The sequence below is a fragment of the Entelurus aequoreus genome, linkage group LG18, assembly GCF_033978785.1.
Source record: "Entelurus aequoreus isolate RoL-2023_Sb linkage group LG18, RoL_Eaeq_v1.1, whole genome shotgun sequence".
Taxonomy (NCBI): Eukaryota; Metazoa; Chordata; class Actinopteri; order Syngnathiformes; family Syngnathidae; genus Entelurus; species Entelurus aequoreus.
Window position 1 is genome coordinate 43,027,946 of NC_084748.1, and position 18,825 is coordinate 43,046,770.

The window sequence follows — 18,825 nt, forward strand, 5'->3', positions numbered from 1 at the left end:
AATGGGAATATATCAACATCCTAACAGTCGGCATCCTAGTGACAGCAGACATTGTGCAGTAAATGAAATTGTATTATGTTTGTTGGCTCTCATGAAGTCTGCAGCGAGTAATAATCAGTGACGTCGTTGAAGAAAAAAAGCGAACGTTGTGATGCGTTCGTGAAATGAATGCACCGCAGTACGCTTAAAATTAGAGATGTCCGATATTATCGGCCGATAAATGCTTTATAATGTAATATCGAAAATTATCGGTATCGTTTTTTTTATTATCGGTATCGTTTTTTATTTTTTTATTAAATCAACATAAAAAACACATGATACACTTACAATTAGTGCACCAACCCAAAAAACCTCCCTCCCCCCATTTACACTCATTCACCAAAAGGGTTGTTTCTTTCTGTTATTAATATTCTGGTTCCTACATTATATATCAATATATATCAATAGAGTCTGCAAGGGATGCAGTCCGTAAGCACACATGATTGTGTGTGCTGCTGGTCCACTAATAGTACTAACCTTTAACAGTTAATTTTAATCATTTTCATTAATTACTAGTTTTTATGTAACTGTTTTTATATGGTTTTACTTTCTTTTTTATTCAAGAAAATGTTATTATTTTATTTTATTTATTTTTTTAAAAAGGACCTTATCTTCACCATACCTGGTTGTCCAAATTAGGCATAATAATGTGTTAATTCCACGACTGTATACACTACCTTTCAAAGTTTGGGGTCACCCAAACAATTTAGTGGAATAGCCTTCATTTCTAAGAACAAGAATAGACTGTCGAGTTTCAGATGAAAGTTCTCTTTTTCTGGCCATTTTGAGCGTTTAATTGACCCCACAAATGTGATGCTCCAAAAACTCAATCTGCTCAAAGGAAGGTCAGTTTTGTAGCTTCTGTAACGAGCTTAACTGTTTTCAGATGTGTGAACATGATTGCACAAGGGTTTTCTAATCATCAATTAGCCTTCTGAGCCAATGAGCAAACACATTGTACCATTAGAACACTGGAGTGATAGTTGCTGGAAATGGGCCTCTATACACCTATGTAGATATTGCACCAAAAACCAGACATTTGCAGCTAGAATAGTCATTTACCACATTAGCAATGTATAGAGTGTATTTCTTTAAAGTTAAGACTAGTTTAAAGTTATCTTCATTGAAAAGTACAGTGCTTTTCCTTCAAAAATAAGGACATTTCAATGTGACCCCAAACTTTTGAAAGGTAGTGTATATCGGTAGATATCGGTATCGGTAATTAAGAGTTGGACAATATCGGAATATCGGCAAAAAAGCCATTATCGGACATCCCTACTTAAAATAAGCAAATTACATAAATATTACATGTTATTATGGATGTGCCTGTTACTACATTACATATACCTGTATACTAACAGTGTGTATATAAAACCTTGATGGAAGGGTTTGTATTTAAAAAAAAAAAGCTTTATAGGCAGAATAGAGCAACTGCCATAGGCTCCACTGTAAGCAGACTTTTTCTTGCATTTATTTACAATTTAGAACGCATACACCAATTTGTACTGGATGAAAAACATGATATTACAGTGTCTGTAAAGTACCCACATTTCATGTTTTGTTTGTACACAGCCAGCTTGACTGTAGATGACTGTAGATGTACTAGATGTACTAACACGCATGATGTGCTGTGTGTATAATAATCTATATTAAAGTGACTCACTCGATGGACAGTTGTGTGTTTGGTCCAGCTGCCCGGTAACATTTTTGGGGGTTTATTTTGGGTAAGCACTCCATTTATGTCGAAATAGCATGGCTCCAAATTCCACGTTTATAGCATCAAAGTCACACCGACCTAATTTTCTCGGCTTCCGTCTTCTCCAATGTTTCACCCTGTGATCTTGCAAGCTTCTAAAAGCAGCAGTTCCATCCATCCATTTTCTACAGCTTGTCCCTTTTGGGGTCGCGGGGGGTGCTGGAGTCTATTTCAGCTGCATTCGGGCGGAAGGCGGGGTACACCCTGGACAAGTCGCCACCTCATCGCAGGGCCAACACAGATAGACAGACAACATTCCCATTCACAATCCCACACTAGGGCCAATTTAGTGTTGCCAATCAACCTATCCCCAGGTGCATGTCTTTGGAGGTGGGAGGAAGCCGGAGTACCCGGAGGGAACCCACGCAGTCACGGGGAGAACATGCAAACTCCACACAAAAAGATCCTGAGCCCGGTTCATCCTCCATATATTCAGCTTCAAAAAGATAAGGTTGTGAATCCTCATTTGCCCAAAAATAGTCGTCTTTGTTGTCTCTTACCAAGTCTGCCATGATTGGAAAACACTCGCCTTTGTTTTCCGGAAGTAGGAACACACATTTGTTGCCGGGAGTCGGAAGTGCGCTGCTATGGAAATCAATAAATGCGCTGAGAAAAGAAGTTCCGGCAATGCTTAAAATGATCAAAATACGGTAAATATTGTACATATTACATATTGTTATGAATGTGTCTATTACTATATTATATATATTTTTGCAGTGTGTATACAAAACATTGATATATACGATTTGGAAATTGTTTTAGAGGGTTTTGAAGGTTACAACAGTGAAAATATAGAACATTACAATTTTTTTTTAAAAAGTACGACTGTGGTAAGCTACGAAGCCGCTCCTCTTGATGCAATGCGGAGCATTATGGTTACCATAGTCAGACGTGCTGTGCTTCAATGTACGGGTATTAATATGGTGCGTGTATAAGGACCCCGAAATGAATCCAATTAGGAAACATCAGTATTATTTGGCATTTTGTTTTGCAATATTATGCAAAACAAACTTTACTTACTTAATGGTACCTGCTGTTGTGTATTTGTCTCTGAAATTTGCGCGTCTCTGCCATTGTAGTCTGTGCCTTAGTCAATAAGCTTCTTCTTTTTCACTATCCTCTTGTTTTGAGGCATTCATCCGCTGCTGTTGCCATTTCTAATATAAAGTAGCGTACAGTTCTAACTTATATATGTCAGAAGACTCGCTATGGAAGCGCTAAAAACTACCGGTACAACAAAGAGGACGGGGAGAAGACGCTACCGAAGTGGAGCTACGTAAATAAGACCCGCCCACAAAACGGCGCATCCTGAAGAGACGGTCAGAAAGCAGCTTGAAGATAAACTGTGAAACATAATCTATGCAACATTTGGATAAAAGAACCATCATTAGATGTTACGAGACCACAAAGAAATGTGTTTTAAAAGTAAAAAAAAAAAAAAAAGACAATATGACCCTTTTAATGCGCCTTATAATCCAGTGTGCCTTTTGTACGAACATAGACCTGGATGGACCCGCTCATCGGCAGTGCGCTTATTAATCCGGTGCGCCCTATGGTCCGAAAAATATGGTCTATGTGCTTATAGCGGCGATCGTATCTTTTTTTCCTGGCCCCAAACTGAGCCCTGACCCATAGGTGCCTTGTCTGGGATGGACTCATCCTCCTCCCCCCGCGTCAAACGTTCCCACCTTTAATGGTGTGCCACCCTAGTGGCGACCCATCAGCCTTCCTGTTCTGTACACTATATTGCCAAAAGTATTTGGCCACCCATACAAATGATCAGAATCAGGTGTCCTAATCACTTGGCCCTGGCCACAGGTGTATAAAATCAAGTACTTAGGCATGGAGACTGTTTCTAGAAACATTTGTTTCCTTTTCCGGGCGAGAACCATGGACTCGGACTTGGAGGTGCTGATTCTCATCCCAGTCGCTTCACACTCGGCTGCGATCCGATCCAGTGAGAGCTGAAGATCCTGGCCAGATGAAGCCATCAGGACCACATCATCTGCAAAAAGCAGAGACCTAATCCTGCAGCCACCAAACCGGATCCTCTCAACGCCCTGACTACGCCTAAAAATTCTGTCCATAAAAGTTATGAACAGAATCGGTGACCAAGGGCAGCCTTGGCGGAGTCCAACCCTCACTGGAAACGGGTCCGACTTACTGCCGGCAATGCGGACCAAACTCTGACACTGATCATACAGGGAGCCCATACTCTTTGAGCACTCCCCTCAGGATTTCCAGAGGGACACGGTCGAATGCCTTCTCCAAGTCTACAAAGCACATGTAGACTTGTTGGGCAAACTCCCATGCATCCTCAAGGACCCTGCCAAGAGTATAGAGCTGGTCCACAGTTCCATGACCAGGACAAAAACCACACTGTTCCTCCTGAATCCGAGGTTCGACTATCCAGCGTAGCCTCCTCTCCGGTACGCCTGAATAGACCTTACCGGGAAGTCAGAGTCCATGGTTCTCGCCCGGAAAAAGGTTGAGTGCCATCTCCGGTTGGGGAGGAGACCCTGCCCCAAGTGGAGGAGTTCAAGTACCTCGGAGTCCTGTTCACGAGTGAGGGAAGAGTGGATCGTGAGATCGACCGGCGGATCGGTGCGGCGTCTTCAGTAATGCGGACGCTGTATCGATCCGTTGTGGTGAAGAAGGAGCTGAGCCGGAAGGCAAAGCTCTCAATTTACCGGTCGATCTACGTTCCCATCCTCACCTATGGTCATGAGCTTTGTGTTATGACCGAAAGGACAAGATCACGGGTACAAGCGGCCGAAATGAGTTTCCTACGTCGGGTGGCGGGGCTCTCCCTTAGAGATAGGGTAAGAAGCTCTGTCATCCGGGGGGAAGCTCAAAGTAAAGCCGCTGCTCTGCCACATCGAGAGGAGCCAGATGAGGTGGTGCGGGCATGTGGTCAGGATGCCACCCGAAAGCCTCCCTAGGGAGGTGTTTAGGGCACATCCGACCGGTAGAAGGCCACGGGGAAGACCCAGGACACGTTGGGAAGACTATGTCTCCCGGCTGGCCCGGGAACGCCTCGGGATCCCCCGGGAGGAGCTGGACGATTGGGGAGAGGGAAGTCTGGGCTTTCCTGCTTAGGCTGCTGCCCCCGCGACCCGACCTCGGATAAGCGGAAGAAGATCAATGGATGGATGCCAATGAACTCTTTATTTATTAAATCAAAAATATTAAAACTCAATGATTTGGTGCAACAAATTACACACGGAGCTAACTATAACCTGCTACCCAGAATGTACAACAATTACATACAATACAACCTCAGAACAACACTTAAAACCTTTAGCATATCAGTATGTGAAATTAAATTACGTAAGGAATTATGCAAAGATGTCAAACACTATACTAATATGATCCACTTTAAGAGGCTGTACAAAGTACGAGCGTTTATAAAGTACAAGGAAGAAGAATCTCAATAAAAATCTTGAACTTTGTGGAAAATTAGGTATTATTCATCTCATATGTGAATCATGACTGGCTTAACTATTAAGAGAAGTGTTGCATTCATTGGTTTAAATTTTGTTACAATTACAAGATCAGACCGGGAAGTGAATAAATATGTTAGTAATTGCTATGAATTAGGATTCAATAATTTTTGCTTCTTTTCCAGTCCTTTTCGAACATGTTAAGAGAACAAAAAGAACATATGTAAATATTATACGATGCATCACATTGTATCTGTTAACATGTTGGAAATAAATTCAACCATAACCATAACCACAACCGAACATGCATGTTTTGGACTGTGAGAGGAAACCGGAGTACCAAAAGGAAACCCATACAAGCAGACCATGCAAACTACACCGATGGAGAGGTTCGAGTCGGACGTGATACTTTAAATGAAAAGATTTCCTATTCAAAATGGGAATGTGAATTTTGAAAAATTCAATGATGTACAGTACAGGCCAAAAGTTTGGACACACCTTCTCAAACTATGAATGAACACATGTGGAGTTATGTACTTTCAGGCATTATTACACACATTGCGTGTTTGGTTTTGTAATTATGTTTGAATAACTGTCATATTTAGTATGAAAGTTACACTGTCATGTTGAGTAAAAAAACAAAATGTTGTGTTTGCAAACCTTACAAAAGCACACGTTTCTAGTATAACTCACAACTAGGGCTGCAACTAACGATTAATTTGATAATCGATTAATCTGTCGATTATTACTTTGATTAATCGATTACTAATCGGATAAAAGAGACAAACTACATTTCTATCCTTTCCAGTATTTTATTGGAAAAAAAAACAGCATACTGGCACCATACTTATTTTGATTATTGTTTCTCAGCTGTTTGTACATGTTGCAGTTTATAAATAAAGGTTTATAAAAATTAAAAAAAAAAAAAAAAAATTGCCTCTGCGCATGCGCATAGCATAGATCCAACGAATCGATGACTAAATTAATCGCCATCTATTTTTATAATCGAATTTAATCGATTAGTTGTTGCAGCCCTACTCACAACGATATATTATTTCAGGCATTAGACATTTTGCAGGTTTGGTTTAGGGGTTATTTTTTAATACATTTTTTATTGCTTTTTTCGCAGTATCTCAGGATTCTAAGAACATTACTGTCATATTGAGTAAAAAAAACACATTTTTGTGTATGCAAACCTTACAAAAGGACATGTTTCTACTGAAATTCACAAAGATACATTATTCCAGGCATTATTACACATATTGCGTGTTTGGTTTTGGAGATATGTTTGAATAACTGTCATATTTAGTATGAAAGTTATACTATTATATTGAGTAAAACACATTTTTTTGTGTATGCAAACCTTACAAAAGGACATGTTTCTACTAAAATTCACAAATATACAATATTTCAGGCATTATTAGACATTTTGCATGTTTGGTTTAGGAGTTATGTTTGAATACATTGTTTATTGCTTTTTTCGCATTATCTCAGGATTCTAAGAACATTACTGTCATATTGAGTAAAAAACCATTTTTTGTGTATGCAAACCTTACAAAAGGACATGTTTCTACTGACATTCACAAAGATACATTATTTCAGGCATTATTACACATATTGCGTGTTTGGTTTTAGAGTTATGTTTGAATAACTGTCATATTTAGTATGGCAGTTACACTGTCATATTGAGTATAAAAACTAAATGTTGTGTTTTCAAACCTTACAAAAGCACACGTTTCCAGTATAACTCACAAATATTTATTATTTCAGGCATTATTAGACATTTTGCATGTTTGGTTTAGGAGTTATTTTTTAATACATTTTTATTGCTTTTTTCGCAGTATCTCAGGATTCTAAGAACATTACTGTCATATTGAGTAAAAAACCATTTTTTGTGTATGCAAACCTTACAAAAGGACATGTTTCTACTGAAATTCACAAATATACATTATTTCAGGCATTATTACACATATTGCGTGTTTGGTTTTGGAGTTATGTTTGAATAACTGTCATATTTAGTATGACAGTTACACTGTCATATTGAGTCAAAAACCTATGTTGGTGTTTGCAAACCTTATAAAAGCACACGTTTCTAGTATAACTCACAATTATATATTATTTCAGGCATTATTAGACATTTTGCATGTTTGGTTTGGGAGTTATGTTTGAATACATTTTATTTTGTATTGCTTTTTTCGGAGTATCACAGGATTCTTAGAACATTACTGTCATATTGAATAAAAAAACACATTTTTGTGTATGCAAACCTTACAAAAGGACATGTTTCTACTGAAATTCACAAAGATACATTATTTCAGGCATTATTACACATATTGCGTGTTTGGTTTTGGAGTTATGTTTGAATAACTGTCATATTTAGTATGGCAGTTACACTGTCATATTGAGTAAAAACACATTTTTGTGTTTGCAAACCTTACAAAAGCACACGTTTCTAGTACAACTCAAAATTATACATTATTTCAGGTATTATTAGACATTTTGCATGTTTGGTTTAGGAGTTATGTTTGAATTACTGTCATATTTAGTATGACAGTTACACTGTCATATTGAGTATAAAAACTAAATGTTGTGTTTTCAAACCTTACAAAAGCACACGTTTCCAGTATAACTCACAAATATTTATTATTTCAGGCATTATTAGACATTTTGCATGTTTGGTTTAGGAGTTATTTTTTAATACATTTTGTATTGCTTTTTTCGCAGTATCTCAGGATTCTAAGAACATTACTGTCATATTGAGTAAAAAAACACATTTTTGTGTATGCAAACCTTACAAAAGGACATGTTTCTACTGAAATTCACAAAGATACATTATTCCAGGCATTATTACACATATTGCGTGTTTGGTTTTGGAGTTATGTTTGAATAACTGTCATATTTAGTATGGCAGTTACACTGTCATATAGAGTAAAAAACAAATGTTTGTGTTTGCAAACCTTATGAAAGCACACGTTTCTAGTATAACTCACAATTATATATTATTTCAGGCATTATTAGACATTTTGCATGTTTGGTTTGGGAGTTATGTTTGAATACATTTTGTATTGCTTTTTTCTGATTATCACAGGATTCTTAGAACATTACTGTCATATTGAGTAAAAAAAACAAATTTTTGTGTATGCAAACCTTACAAAAGGACATGTTTCTACTGACATTCACAAAGATACATTATTTCCGGCATTATTACACATATTGCGTGTTTGGTTTTGGAGTTATGTTTGAATAACTGTCATATTGAGTACGAAAGTTATACTATCATATTGAGCAAAAAACTAAAAAGGACATGTTTATAGTAAAATTCACAAATATACATTTTTTCAGGCCTTTATTAGTCATTTTGCATGTTTGGTTTAGGAGTTATGTTTAAATACACTTTTTATTGCTTTTTTCGCATTATCTCAGGATTCTAAGAACATTACTGTCATATATGTCATATTTAGTAAAATAAATACATTTTGTGTTTGCAAACCTTACAAAAGCACACGTTTCTAGTATAACTCACAATTGTATATTATTTCAGGCATTATTAGACATTTTGCATGTTTGGTTTTGGAATTATGTTTGAATAACTGTCATATTTAGTATGAAAGTTATACTATTATATTGAGTAAAAAATAATTGTTGTGTATGCAAACCTTACAAAAGGACATGTTTCTACTAAAAAGCACAAAAATACATTATTTCAGGCATTATTACACATATTGCGTGTTTGGTTTTGGAGTTACGTTTGAATAACTGTCATATTTAGTAAGGAAGTTATACTGTCATATTGAGTAAAAAACACATTTTTGTGTTTGCAAACCTTACAAAAGCACACGTTTCTAGTATAACTCAAAATTATATATTATTTCAGGCATTATTAGACATTTTGCATGTTTGGTTTAGGAGTTATGTTTGAATTACTGTCATATTTAGTATGAAAGTTATACTGTCATATTGAGTATAAAAACTAAATGTTGTGTTTTCAAACCTTACAAAAGCACACGTTTCCAGTATAACTCACAAATATTTATTATTTCAGGCATTATTAGACATTTTGCATATTTGGTTTAGGAGTTATTTTTTAATACATTTTTTATTGCTTTTTTCGCAGTGTCTCAGGATTCTAAGAACATTACTGTCATATTGAGTAAAAAAACACATTTTTGTGTATGCAAACCTTACAAAAGGACATGTTTCTACTGAAACTCACAAAGATACACTATTTCAGGCATTATTACACATATTGCGTGTTTGATTTTGGAGTTATGTTTGAATAACTGTCATATTTAGTATGACAGTTACACTGTCATATTGAGTAAAAAACAAATGTTGGTGTTTGCAAACCTTACAAAAGCACAAGTTTCAAGTATAACTCACAATTATATATTATTTCAGGCATTATTAGACATTTTGTATGTTTGGTTTAGGAGTTATGTTTGAATACATTTTGTATTGCTTTTTTCGGATTATCTCAGGATTCTAAGAACATTACTGTCATATTGAGTAAAAAAACACATTTTTGTGTATGCAAACCTTACAAAAGGACATGTTTCTACTGAAATTCACAAAGATACATTATTCCAGGCATTATTACACATATTGCGTGTTTGGTTTTGGAGTTATGTTTGAATAACTGTCATATTTAGTATGGCAGTTACACTGTCATATAGAGTAAAAAACACATTTTTGTGTTTGCAAACCTTACAAAAGCACACGTTTCTAGTATAACTCACAATTATATATTATTTCAGGTATTATTAGACATTTTGCATGTTTGGTTTGGGAGTTATGTTTGAATACATTTTGTATTGCTTTTTTCGGATTATCTCAGGATTCTTAGAACATTACTGTCATATTGAGTAAAAAAAACACATTTTTGTGTATGCAAACCTTACAAAAGGACATGTTTCTACTGAAATTCACAAAGATACATTATTCCAGGCATTATTACACATATTGCGTGTTTGATTTTGGAGATATGTTTGAATAACTGTCATATTTAGTAGGAAAGTTATACTGTCATATTGAGTAAAAAACTATTTTTTGTGTTTGCAAACCTTACAAAAGCACACGTTTGTAGTATAACTCACAATTATATATTATTTCAGGCATTATTAGACATTTTGCTGGTTTAGGAGTTATGTTTGAATACATTTGTATTGCTTTGGTCACATTATCTCAGGATTCTAAGAACATTACTGTCATATTGAGTAAAAAACTAATTTTTGTGTTTGCAAATCTTACAAAAGCATATGTTTCTAGTAAAACAAAAAAAATTTAAATAAGTGAAAACATGTTTTATATTCTAGTTTTTTCAAAATAGCCACCCTGATGTGGGACGGTATAGCTCGGTTGGTAGAGCGGCCGTGCCAGCAACTTGAGGGTTGCAGGTTCGATCCCCGCTTCCGCCATCCTAGTCACTGCCGTTGTGTCCTTGGGCAAGACACTTTACCCACCTGCTCCCAGTGCCACCCACACTGGTTTAAATGTAACTTAGATATTGGGTTTCACAATGTAAAGCGCTTTGAGTCACTTGAGAAAAAGCGCTATATAAATGTAATTCACTTCACTTTTCACTTCACATGTGTGATTGAAGCTCAGTAATCAGCGCAAAGGGTGGCTATTTTGAAGAAACTATAACATAAAACATGTTTTCAGTTATTTTACCTTTTTTTGTTAAATACAGTCGTGGTCAAAAGTGTACATACACTTGTAAAGAACATAATGTCATGGCTGTCTTGAGTTTCCAATCATTTCTACAACTCTTATTTTTTTGTGATAGAGTGATTGGAGCACATACTTGTTGGTCACAAAAAACATTCATGAAGTTTGGTTCTTTTATGAATTTATTATGGGTCTACTGAAAATGTGAGCAAATCTGCTGGGTCAAAAGTATACATACAGCAATGTTAATATTTGCTTACATGTCCCTTGGCAAGTTTCACTGCAATAAGGCACTTTTGGTAGCCATCAAACTAAAGGCTTCACCTTTTCTCCTCCAAACATATTGCTGGGTATTGTGGCCAAACAGCTCAATTTTGGTTTCATCTGACCACAAAACTTTCCTCCAGAAGGTCTTATCTTTGTCCATGTGATGTCAGATGAAACAAAAATTGATCTGTTTGGCCACAATACCCAGCAATATGTTTGGAGGAGAAAAGGTGAGGCCTTTAATCCCAGGAACACCATTCCTACCGTCAAGCATGGTGGTGGTAGTATTACACTCTGGGCCTGTTTTGCTGCCAATGGAACTGGTGATTTACAGAGAGTAAATGGGATTACCTCCAAATTCTTCAGGACAACCTAAAATCATCAGCCCGGAGGTTGGGTCTTGTGCGCAGTTGGGTGTTCCAACAGGACAATGACCCCAAACACACGTCAAAAGTGGTAAAGAAATGGCTAAATCAGGCTAGAATGAAGGTTTTAGAATGGCCTTCCCAAAGTCCTGACTTAAACGTGTGGACAATGCTGAGGAAACAAGTCCATGTGCAGAAAACCAACACATTTAGCTGAACTGCACCAATTTTGTCAAGAGGAGTGGTCAAAAATTCAACTGGAAGCTTGTGGATGGCTACCAAAAGTGCCGTATTGCAGTAAAACTTGCCAAATATTAACATTGCTGTATGTACACTACCGTTCAAAAGTTTGAGGTCACCCAAACAATTTTGTGGAATAGCCTTCATTTCTAAGAACAAGAATAGACTGTCGAGTTTCAGATGAAAGTTCTCTTTTTCTGGCCATTTAGAGCGTTTAATTGACCCCACAAATGTGATGCTCCAGAAACTCAATCTGCTCAAAGGAAGGTCATTTTTGTAGCTTCTGTAACGAGCTAAACTGTTTTCAGATGTGTGAACATGATTGCACAAGGGTTTTCTAATCATCAATTAGCCTTCTGAGCCAATGAGCAAACACATTGTACCATTAGAACACTGGAGTGATAGTTGCTGGAAATGGGCCTCTATACACCTATGTAGATATTGCACCAAAAACCAGACATTTGCAGCTACAATAGTCATTTACCACATTAGCAATGTATAGAGTGTATTTCTTTAAAGTTAAGACTAGTTTAAAGTGCTTTTCCTTCAAAAATAAGGACATTTCAATGTGACCCCAAACTTTTGAACGGTAGGGTATGCTTTTGACCCAGCAGATTTGCTCACATTTTCAGTAGACTCATAATAAATTCATAAAAGAACCAAACTTCATGAATGTTTTTTTGTGACCAACAAGTATGTGCTCCGATCACTCTATCACAAAAAAACAAGAGTGGTAGAAATGATTAGAACCCCAAGACAGCCATGACATTATGTTCTTTACACGTGTATGTCAACTTTTGACCGTGTGTGTTCATTCATAGTTTTGATGCCTTCAGTGACAAATCTACAATGTAAATAGTCATGAAAATAAAGAAAACGCATTGAATGAGAAGGCCTGTCCAAACTTAAGTACCGTGACGTGAGGACAAATAAACTATCGTGAAAAGGCCATGCACATTTTTTTAATGCGTGAATAAGTTTGGGTTGGTGTGCACACATTATGGGCGTTGTTTTTGAATACCTGTCTCTGTCAGAAGAGTGAAAGTTGGAGTCTGGTCTGAGACATGTGGTGCTGGCACTCCTCACTCTGTCCAGTGACGGCTGCAGGTCGCTGCACCAGCGTAACATAGCGGCAGAGAAGTAAGGTAGACATCGCCGTGGAGACGCAAGCGTGGACATGGTTGGAAACAATGGTCGAAAATAAGAGAAAAAATGAGTAAGGGGAAAGAAATCATACGGGAGGGGGAAAAAGGGACAGAGAGACATACAGTAAGCAGGGGGGACAAAGAGAGGAAGGAAGGCCGTCAGACAGTGCAGTAACATGTGCTCTGAGGCGCTAGCTCCATTTATCATCGCTATACATCCACTCGGATGGAAGTCTCCAGAGTTGCCATGGGAACCAGGTCTAAGCGGGGAAAGAGTCTGCTAGTCGGTGTGCATGCGAAGGTGGAGAGAAGCCAGCGTTCACATCACTATCCTCTGCTGCAGTGTTTCTCAACCTTTTCTGAGCCGAGGCACATTTTTTGGCATTGAAAAAATCCCGAGGCACACCACCAGTAGAAAACATTACAAAAATGAAACTCATACAACGATACAAAGTCGTTCTGGCAATTGTTGGATATGAATTCAAACCATAACCAAGCATGTATCAATATAGCTCTTGTCTCAAAGTAGGTGTACTGTCACGACATGACTTATTTTGAATTTGTTGTTGTCTTCCTGTGTGTAGTGTCTTGCGCTTCTATTTCGGTGGCTTTTCCTGTCTCCCTTTGAGCGATATTCCCCCCGCACCTGTTTTGCAATCAAGACTATTTTAAGTTGTGCGGATGCTATCCTTCTTTGTGGGGACATTGTCGATTGTCATGTCACGGATGTACTTTGTGGACGCCGTCTGCTCCACACGCTGCAAGTCTTTGCTGTCGTCCAGCATTCTGTTTTTGTTTACTTTGCAGCCAGTTCAGTTTTAGTTTTGTTCTGCATAGCCATCCCTGAGCTTCAATGCCTTTTCTTAGAGGCACTCACCTGCTGTTTATTTTTGGTTTAAGCGATAAGATACCTTTTTACCTGCACACTGCCTCCCGCTGTCGTCTGCACATTGTGATCGCGACAAACCTAGTGTTGTCCCGATACCAATATTTTGGTACCGGTACCAAAATTATTTCGATACTCTTCGGTACTTTTCTAAATAAAGGGTACCACAAAAAATTACATTATTGGCTTTATTTTAACAAAAAATATTAGGGTACATTAAACATATGTTTATTATTGTAATTTAGTCCTTAAATAAAATAGTGAACATACAAGACAACTTGTCTTTTAGTAGTAAGTAAACAAACAAAGGCTCCTAATTTAGTCTGCTGACATATGCAGTAACATATTGTGTCATTTATCTACCTATTATTTCGTCACCATTATTAAGGACAAGTGGTAGAAAATGAATTGTTAATCTACTTGTTCATTTACTGCTTACTTTCTCTTTTAACATGTTCTATCTACACTTCTGTTAAAATGTAATAATCACTTATTCTTCTGTTGTTTGGATACTTTACATTAGTTTTGGATGATACCACAAATTTGGGTATCAATCCGATACCAAGTCGTTACAGGATCATACATTGGTCATATTCAAAGTCCTCATGTGTCCAGGGACATATTTCCTGAGTTTATAATCATAATATGATTTTTTTTTTTTTAATGAAAGATGATGTGATGCCAAAAAATATTGACGTAATCATAGTAGTATCGACTAGATACGCTCCTGTACTTGGTATTATTACAGTGGATGTTAGGTGTAGATCCACCAATGGCGTTTGTTTACATTTTGACGCCGGTGAGCTACGGTGTGTAGTGAAGCATGTTTAGCTATTCCTTGTCCTGCAGGGATGATACTTGTAAGAAACTTACTTTATTTGTCGCCATGGAGACGAGGATTAGTGATTTAAGAAGTAGCTAAAACACTGCCGACTGGGGCTGGACGTTAGCCGCTAGCTAGCTAGCCATGTCCTAAAGTATCTCTTCCTGTTTCAGTGTTATAACTTCACCTTTATCTTTAGTTTTTGAACCAAAATGCGTCCGTTCTCCCTTTTTTGTCTACACACTGTGTCTGCTTGTAAGTACTCTGTGATTGTGCGCTGCCGATCATGCTCGTCTGCTCGTAAACCAGCAACGTGACGACGACGGGTGTGCGGAACCGGTACGTTTCAGAGGCGGTATAGTACCGAAAATGATTCATTAGTATCGCAGTACTATACTAATACCGGTGTACAGTAAAACCCTATTCCTGACATCTACAAAGCAATTAGCTACCTGCTGCCACCTACTGATATGGAAGAGTATTACACTAGACAGCACAGACACTCAACATCGGCACATTATTTGCGGATTATTAATTACTGGTTTGCAAAAAAATATTTTTAATACCCCAATAACCGTATTTTTCAGAGTATAAGTCGCTCCGGAGTATAAGTCGCACCGGCCAAAAATGCATAATAAAGAAGGAAAAAAACATATATAAGTCGCACTGGAGTATAAGTCACATTTTTGATAAAAGCCAACACCAAGAATAGACATTTGAAAGGCAATTTAAAATAAATAAAGAATAGTGAACAACAGGCTGAATAAGTGTACGTTATATGAGGCATAAATAACCAACTGAGAACGTGCCTGGTATGTTAACGTAACATATTATGGTAAGAGTCATTCAAATAACTATAACATATAGAACATGCTATACGTTTACCAAACAATCTGTCACTCCTAATCACTAAATCCCATGAAATCTTATACATCTAGTCCAGGGGTGTCCAAAGTGCGGCCCGGGGGACCATTTGCGGCCCGCAGCTAATTGTTTACCGGCCCGCCACATATTCTGGAAATGCTATTGCAAAAATTAAAAATTAAAAAAGGTAGAATGAGGTGAAATCTAACTAGAAAAAGTTGCAATGTTGACACAAAGCTGCCATGCAGGCTGTTTTTTTTCTTCTTTTGTCTATCTTTATTTTTCTTTTTTTGCCATTGTTAAAAAAAAACAAAAAAAACAATGTTATAATGAATTATTGACCTATACAAAGCTCCAATTATTTCAAATATTTCACTTTAAAAATGTTTTATGTGGAAAATATTGCATATATTGTGTGGTTGCCATACAAAAACATCAATGTTTTCTTTGACAAAAGAGCATAAAACAAACAAAATAATAGTTCAAACGTAAAATTGACAGATATATCTGAAGTTGATCACGTAACTTAAGTGTTGAAAGTAAAACAAAAACCTAATAAAAATGTATCACTTTGAGTGGGGCACTTTTTGTATCCTAAATATATATAATGGGATTTTATTTATCTTTTCACTGGGATTACTCAAAAATAACAATGAATTAATATCAATGGTGTCTTGCATTATTGATGTTTTTAAGGCTCTAATTAACTTCACATCAAACATTGCTTTCTGAATGTTTTGGGCAGTGGGGGAAATACTGCATATTTCAGTTTTATTATAAAAAACAAAGTTGTCTTGACAGAAAAGGCATAAAAACTTTTTGGTTTTTTAAATTTTATATCAACCTAAAGTTGATATACTGTAGAGATTTACTGTAAGCGTTAAATAAAAAAAAAAAAATAATAATTTGACTTGTTTTTAACATTTTAATGACATAGACCCTTTATGGTCCCCGGGAGCCCTAAAGGTAAAAAAAACCCAAAATCCATATATTTTGTTATGATTTGAAAATGAAAACTATCAAAATGGCCCCAGCAGGCTTTAAATTTTCCGTGTGCGGCCCTCAGTGGAAAAAGTTTGGACACCCCTGTTCTAGTCTCTTACGTGAACGAGCTAAATAATATTATTTGATATTTTACGGTAATGTGTTAATAATTTCACTAGGGATGTCCGATAATGGCTTTTTGCCGATATCCGATATTCCGATATTGTCCAACTCTTTAATTACCTACCGATACCGATATCAACTGATATATGCAGTCGTGGAATTAACACATTATTATGCCTAATTTGGACAACCAGGTATGGTGAAGATAAGGTACTTTTTAAAAAAAATTGTAAAATAAGATAAATAAATTAAAAACATTTTCTAGAATAAAAAAGAAAGTACAACAATATAAAAACAGTTACATAGAAACTAATAATGAATGAAAATGAGTAAAATTAACTGTTAAAGGTTAGTACTATTAGTGGACCAGCAGCACGCACAATCATGTGTGCTTACGGACTGTATCCCTTGCAGACTGTATTGATATATATTGATATATAATGTAGGAACCAGAATATTAATAACAGAAAGAAACAACCCTTTTGTGTGAATGCGTGTAAATGGGGGAGGGAGGTTTTTCGGGTTGGTGCACTAATTGTAAGTGTATCTTGTGTTTTTTATGTTGATTTAATAAAAAAAAAAAAACCAAAAAAAAAACCTGATACCGATAATAAAAAAAACGATACCGATAATTTCCGATATTACATTTTAACGCATATATCGACATCTCTAAATTTCACACATACACTACCGTTCAAAAGTTTGGGGTCACCCACACAATTTTGTGTAATAGCCTTCATTTCTAAGAACAAGAATAGACTGTCGAGTTTCAGATGAAAGTTCTCTTTTTCTGGCCATTTTGAGCGTTTAATTGACCCCACAAATGTGACGCTCCAGAAACTCAATCTGCTCAAAGGAAGGTCCGTTTTGTAGCTTCTGTAACGAGCTCAACTGTTTTCAGATGTGTGAACATGATTGCACAAGGGTTTTCTAATCATCAATTAGCCTTCTGAGCCAATGAGCAAACACATTGTACCATTAGAACACTGGAGTGATAGTTGCTGGAAATGGGCCTCTATACACCTATGTAGATATTGCACCAAAAACCAAACATTTGCAGCTTGAATAGTCATTTACCACATTAGCAATGTATAGAGTGTATTTCTTTAAAGTTAAGACTAGTTTAAAGTTATCTTCATTGAAAAGTACAGTGCTTTTCCTTCAAAAATAAGGACATTTCAATGTGACCCCAAACTTTTGAACGGTAGTGTAAGTCGCGACTTATAGTCCGAAAAATACGGTACTTTTTCCTGTCACGTGATGATGCGAGGGGACAACAGTTATTTCCAGCAGATGGTCGGCTCGCTGCGATCGCATGACATTGCACATAATGCTTTCAGGGCCAAGAGCTTCGCATGGACGATGACAAAAGGCTTAAGATTTGATTTTTCCGTCCTCGTTTAATGCTCTGCATTTGCCAGTACGGGCTTAAGAAAGGAGGGACATGGTCGGAATAAGGAGAGAGGAAACGTGACATGGGGGTAGGGGGGTGTGTTCTTACCTAACTGGGACCTCGTCAGTGAACCTGAGCACACGGTGTGCAAAGATGTTACGATGCATGTTGTTGCCCCCCTCTTGCCTCTGGGGCAGCCTGCTCTTTAGGCATGCAGGGAGGGTGGAGCTGTACAGCCAGCGGCGCCCACGAAACGCAAGGGAGGGAGGACAAAAAAAACAACAAAAAAAAAACATGTACAAAAGAAAGGCAAGGACAAAAATGACATGCCTCTAACACATATGAGCAGAATGGAAATAGGTTCACGTTCATAATAGGGGCAGGGTTAAACACGGCTCTCTGTTTCCGCGAAGTAAACAGAAGAGTGGGTCGCCAGTCGTTATATAAGAGTTGCATTCACTTCCACTGACTGCATACATATAGGAGGCGATTACATACGATGCTGATTACGTAACGTAATCGCGAGTTCTAAAGCCGTTGAGTTAGCATCCGTGAAATGTACAGACTGGAATACAGCTAAGTTAAAGTTAAAGTACCAATTAGAGATGTCCGATAATGGCTTTTTTGCCGATATCCGATATTCCGATACTGTCCAAACCTTGATTACCGATTTCGATATCAACCGATACCGATATATACAGTCGTGGAATTAACACATTATTATGCCTAATTTTGTTGTGATGCCTCGCTGGGTGCATTAAACAACGTGTTTGCCGTTCTTGTTTGGTGTGGGTTCACAGTGTGGCGCTTATTTGTAACAGTGTTAAAGT

At 37.1% G+C, this 18,825-nt stretch overlaps 1 protein-coding gene and 1 long non-coding RNA gene across 3 annotated transcripts in view; one reads left to right on the top strand and one right to left on the bottom strand.

Moving 5' to 3' along the window:
- Nucleotides 1–18,825, top strand: part of LOC133634156 (uncharacterized) — a 90,519-nt gene that overhangs the window by 53,485 nt on the left and 18,209 nt on the right. The gene's annotated exons all lie outside the window — the stretch shown is intronic.
- rims1b (regulating synaptic membrane exocytosis 1b) overlaps nt 1–18,825 on the bottom strand; it is a 220,202-nt gene that overhangs the window by 43,826 nt on the left and 157,551 nt on the right. For both annotated transcript variants that reach the window (XM_062027187.1, XM_062027188.1), the window contains 2 exons: nt 18,104–18,223; nt 12,799–12,888 (listed from right to left, as the gene is read on the bottom strand). In XM_062027187.1, coding sequence (XP_061883171.1) covers nt 12,799–12,888; nt 18,104–18,223 — 210 coding nt within the window. The remainder of the gene's footprint in view (nt 1–12,798; nt 12,889–18,103; nt 18,224–18,825) is intronic.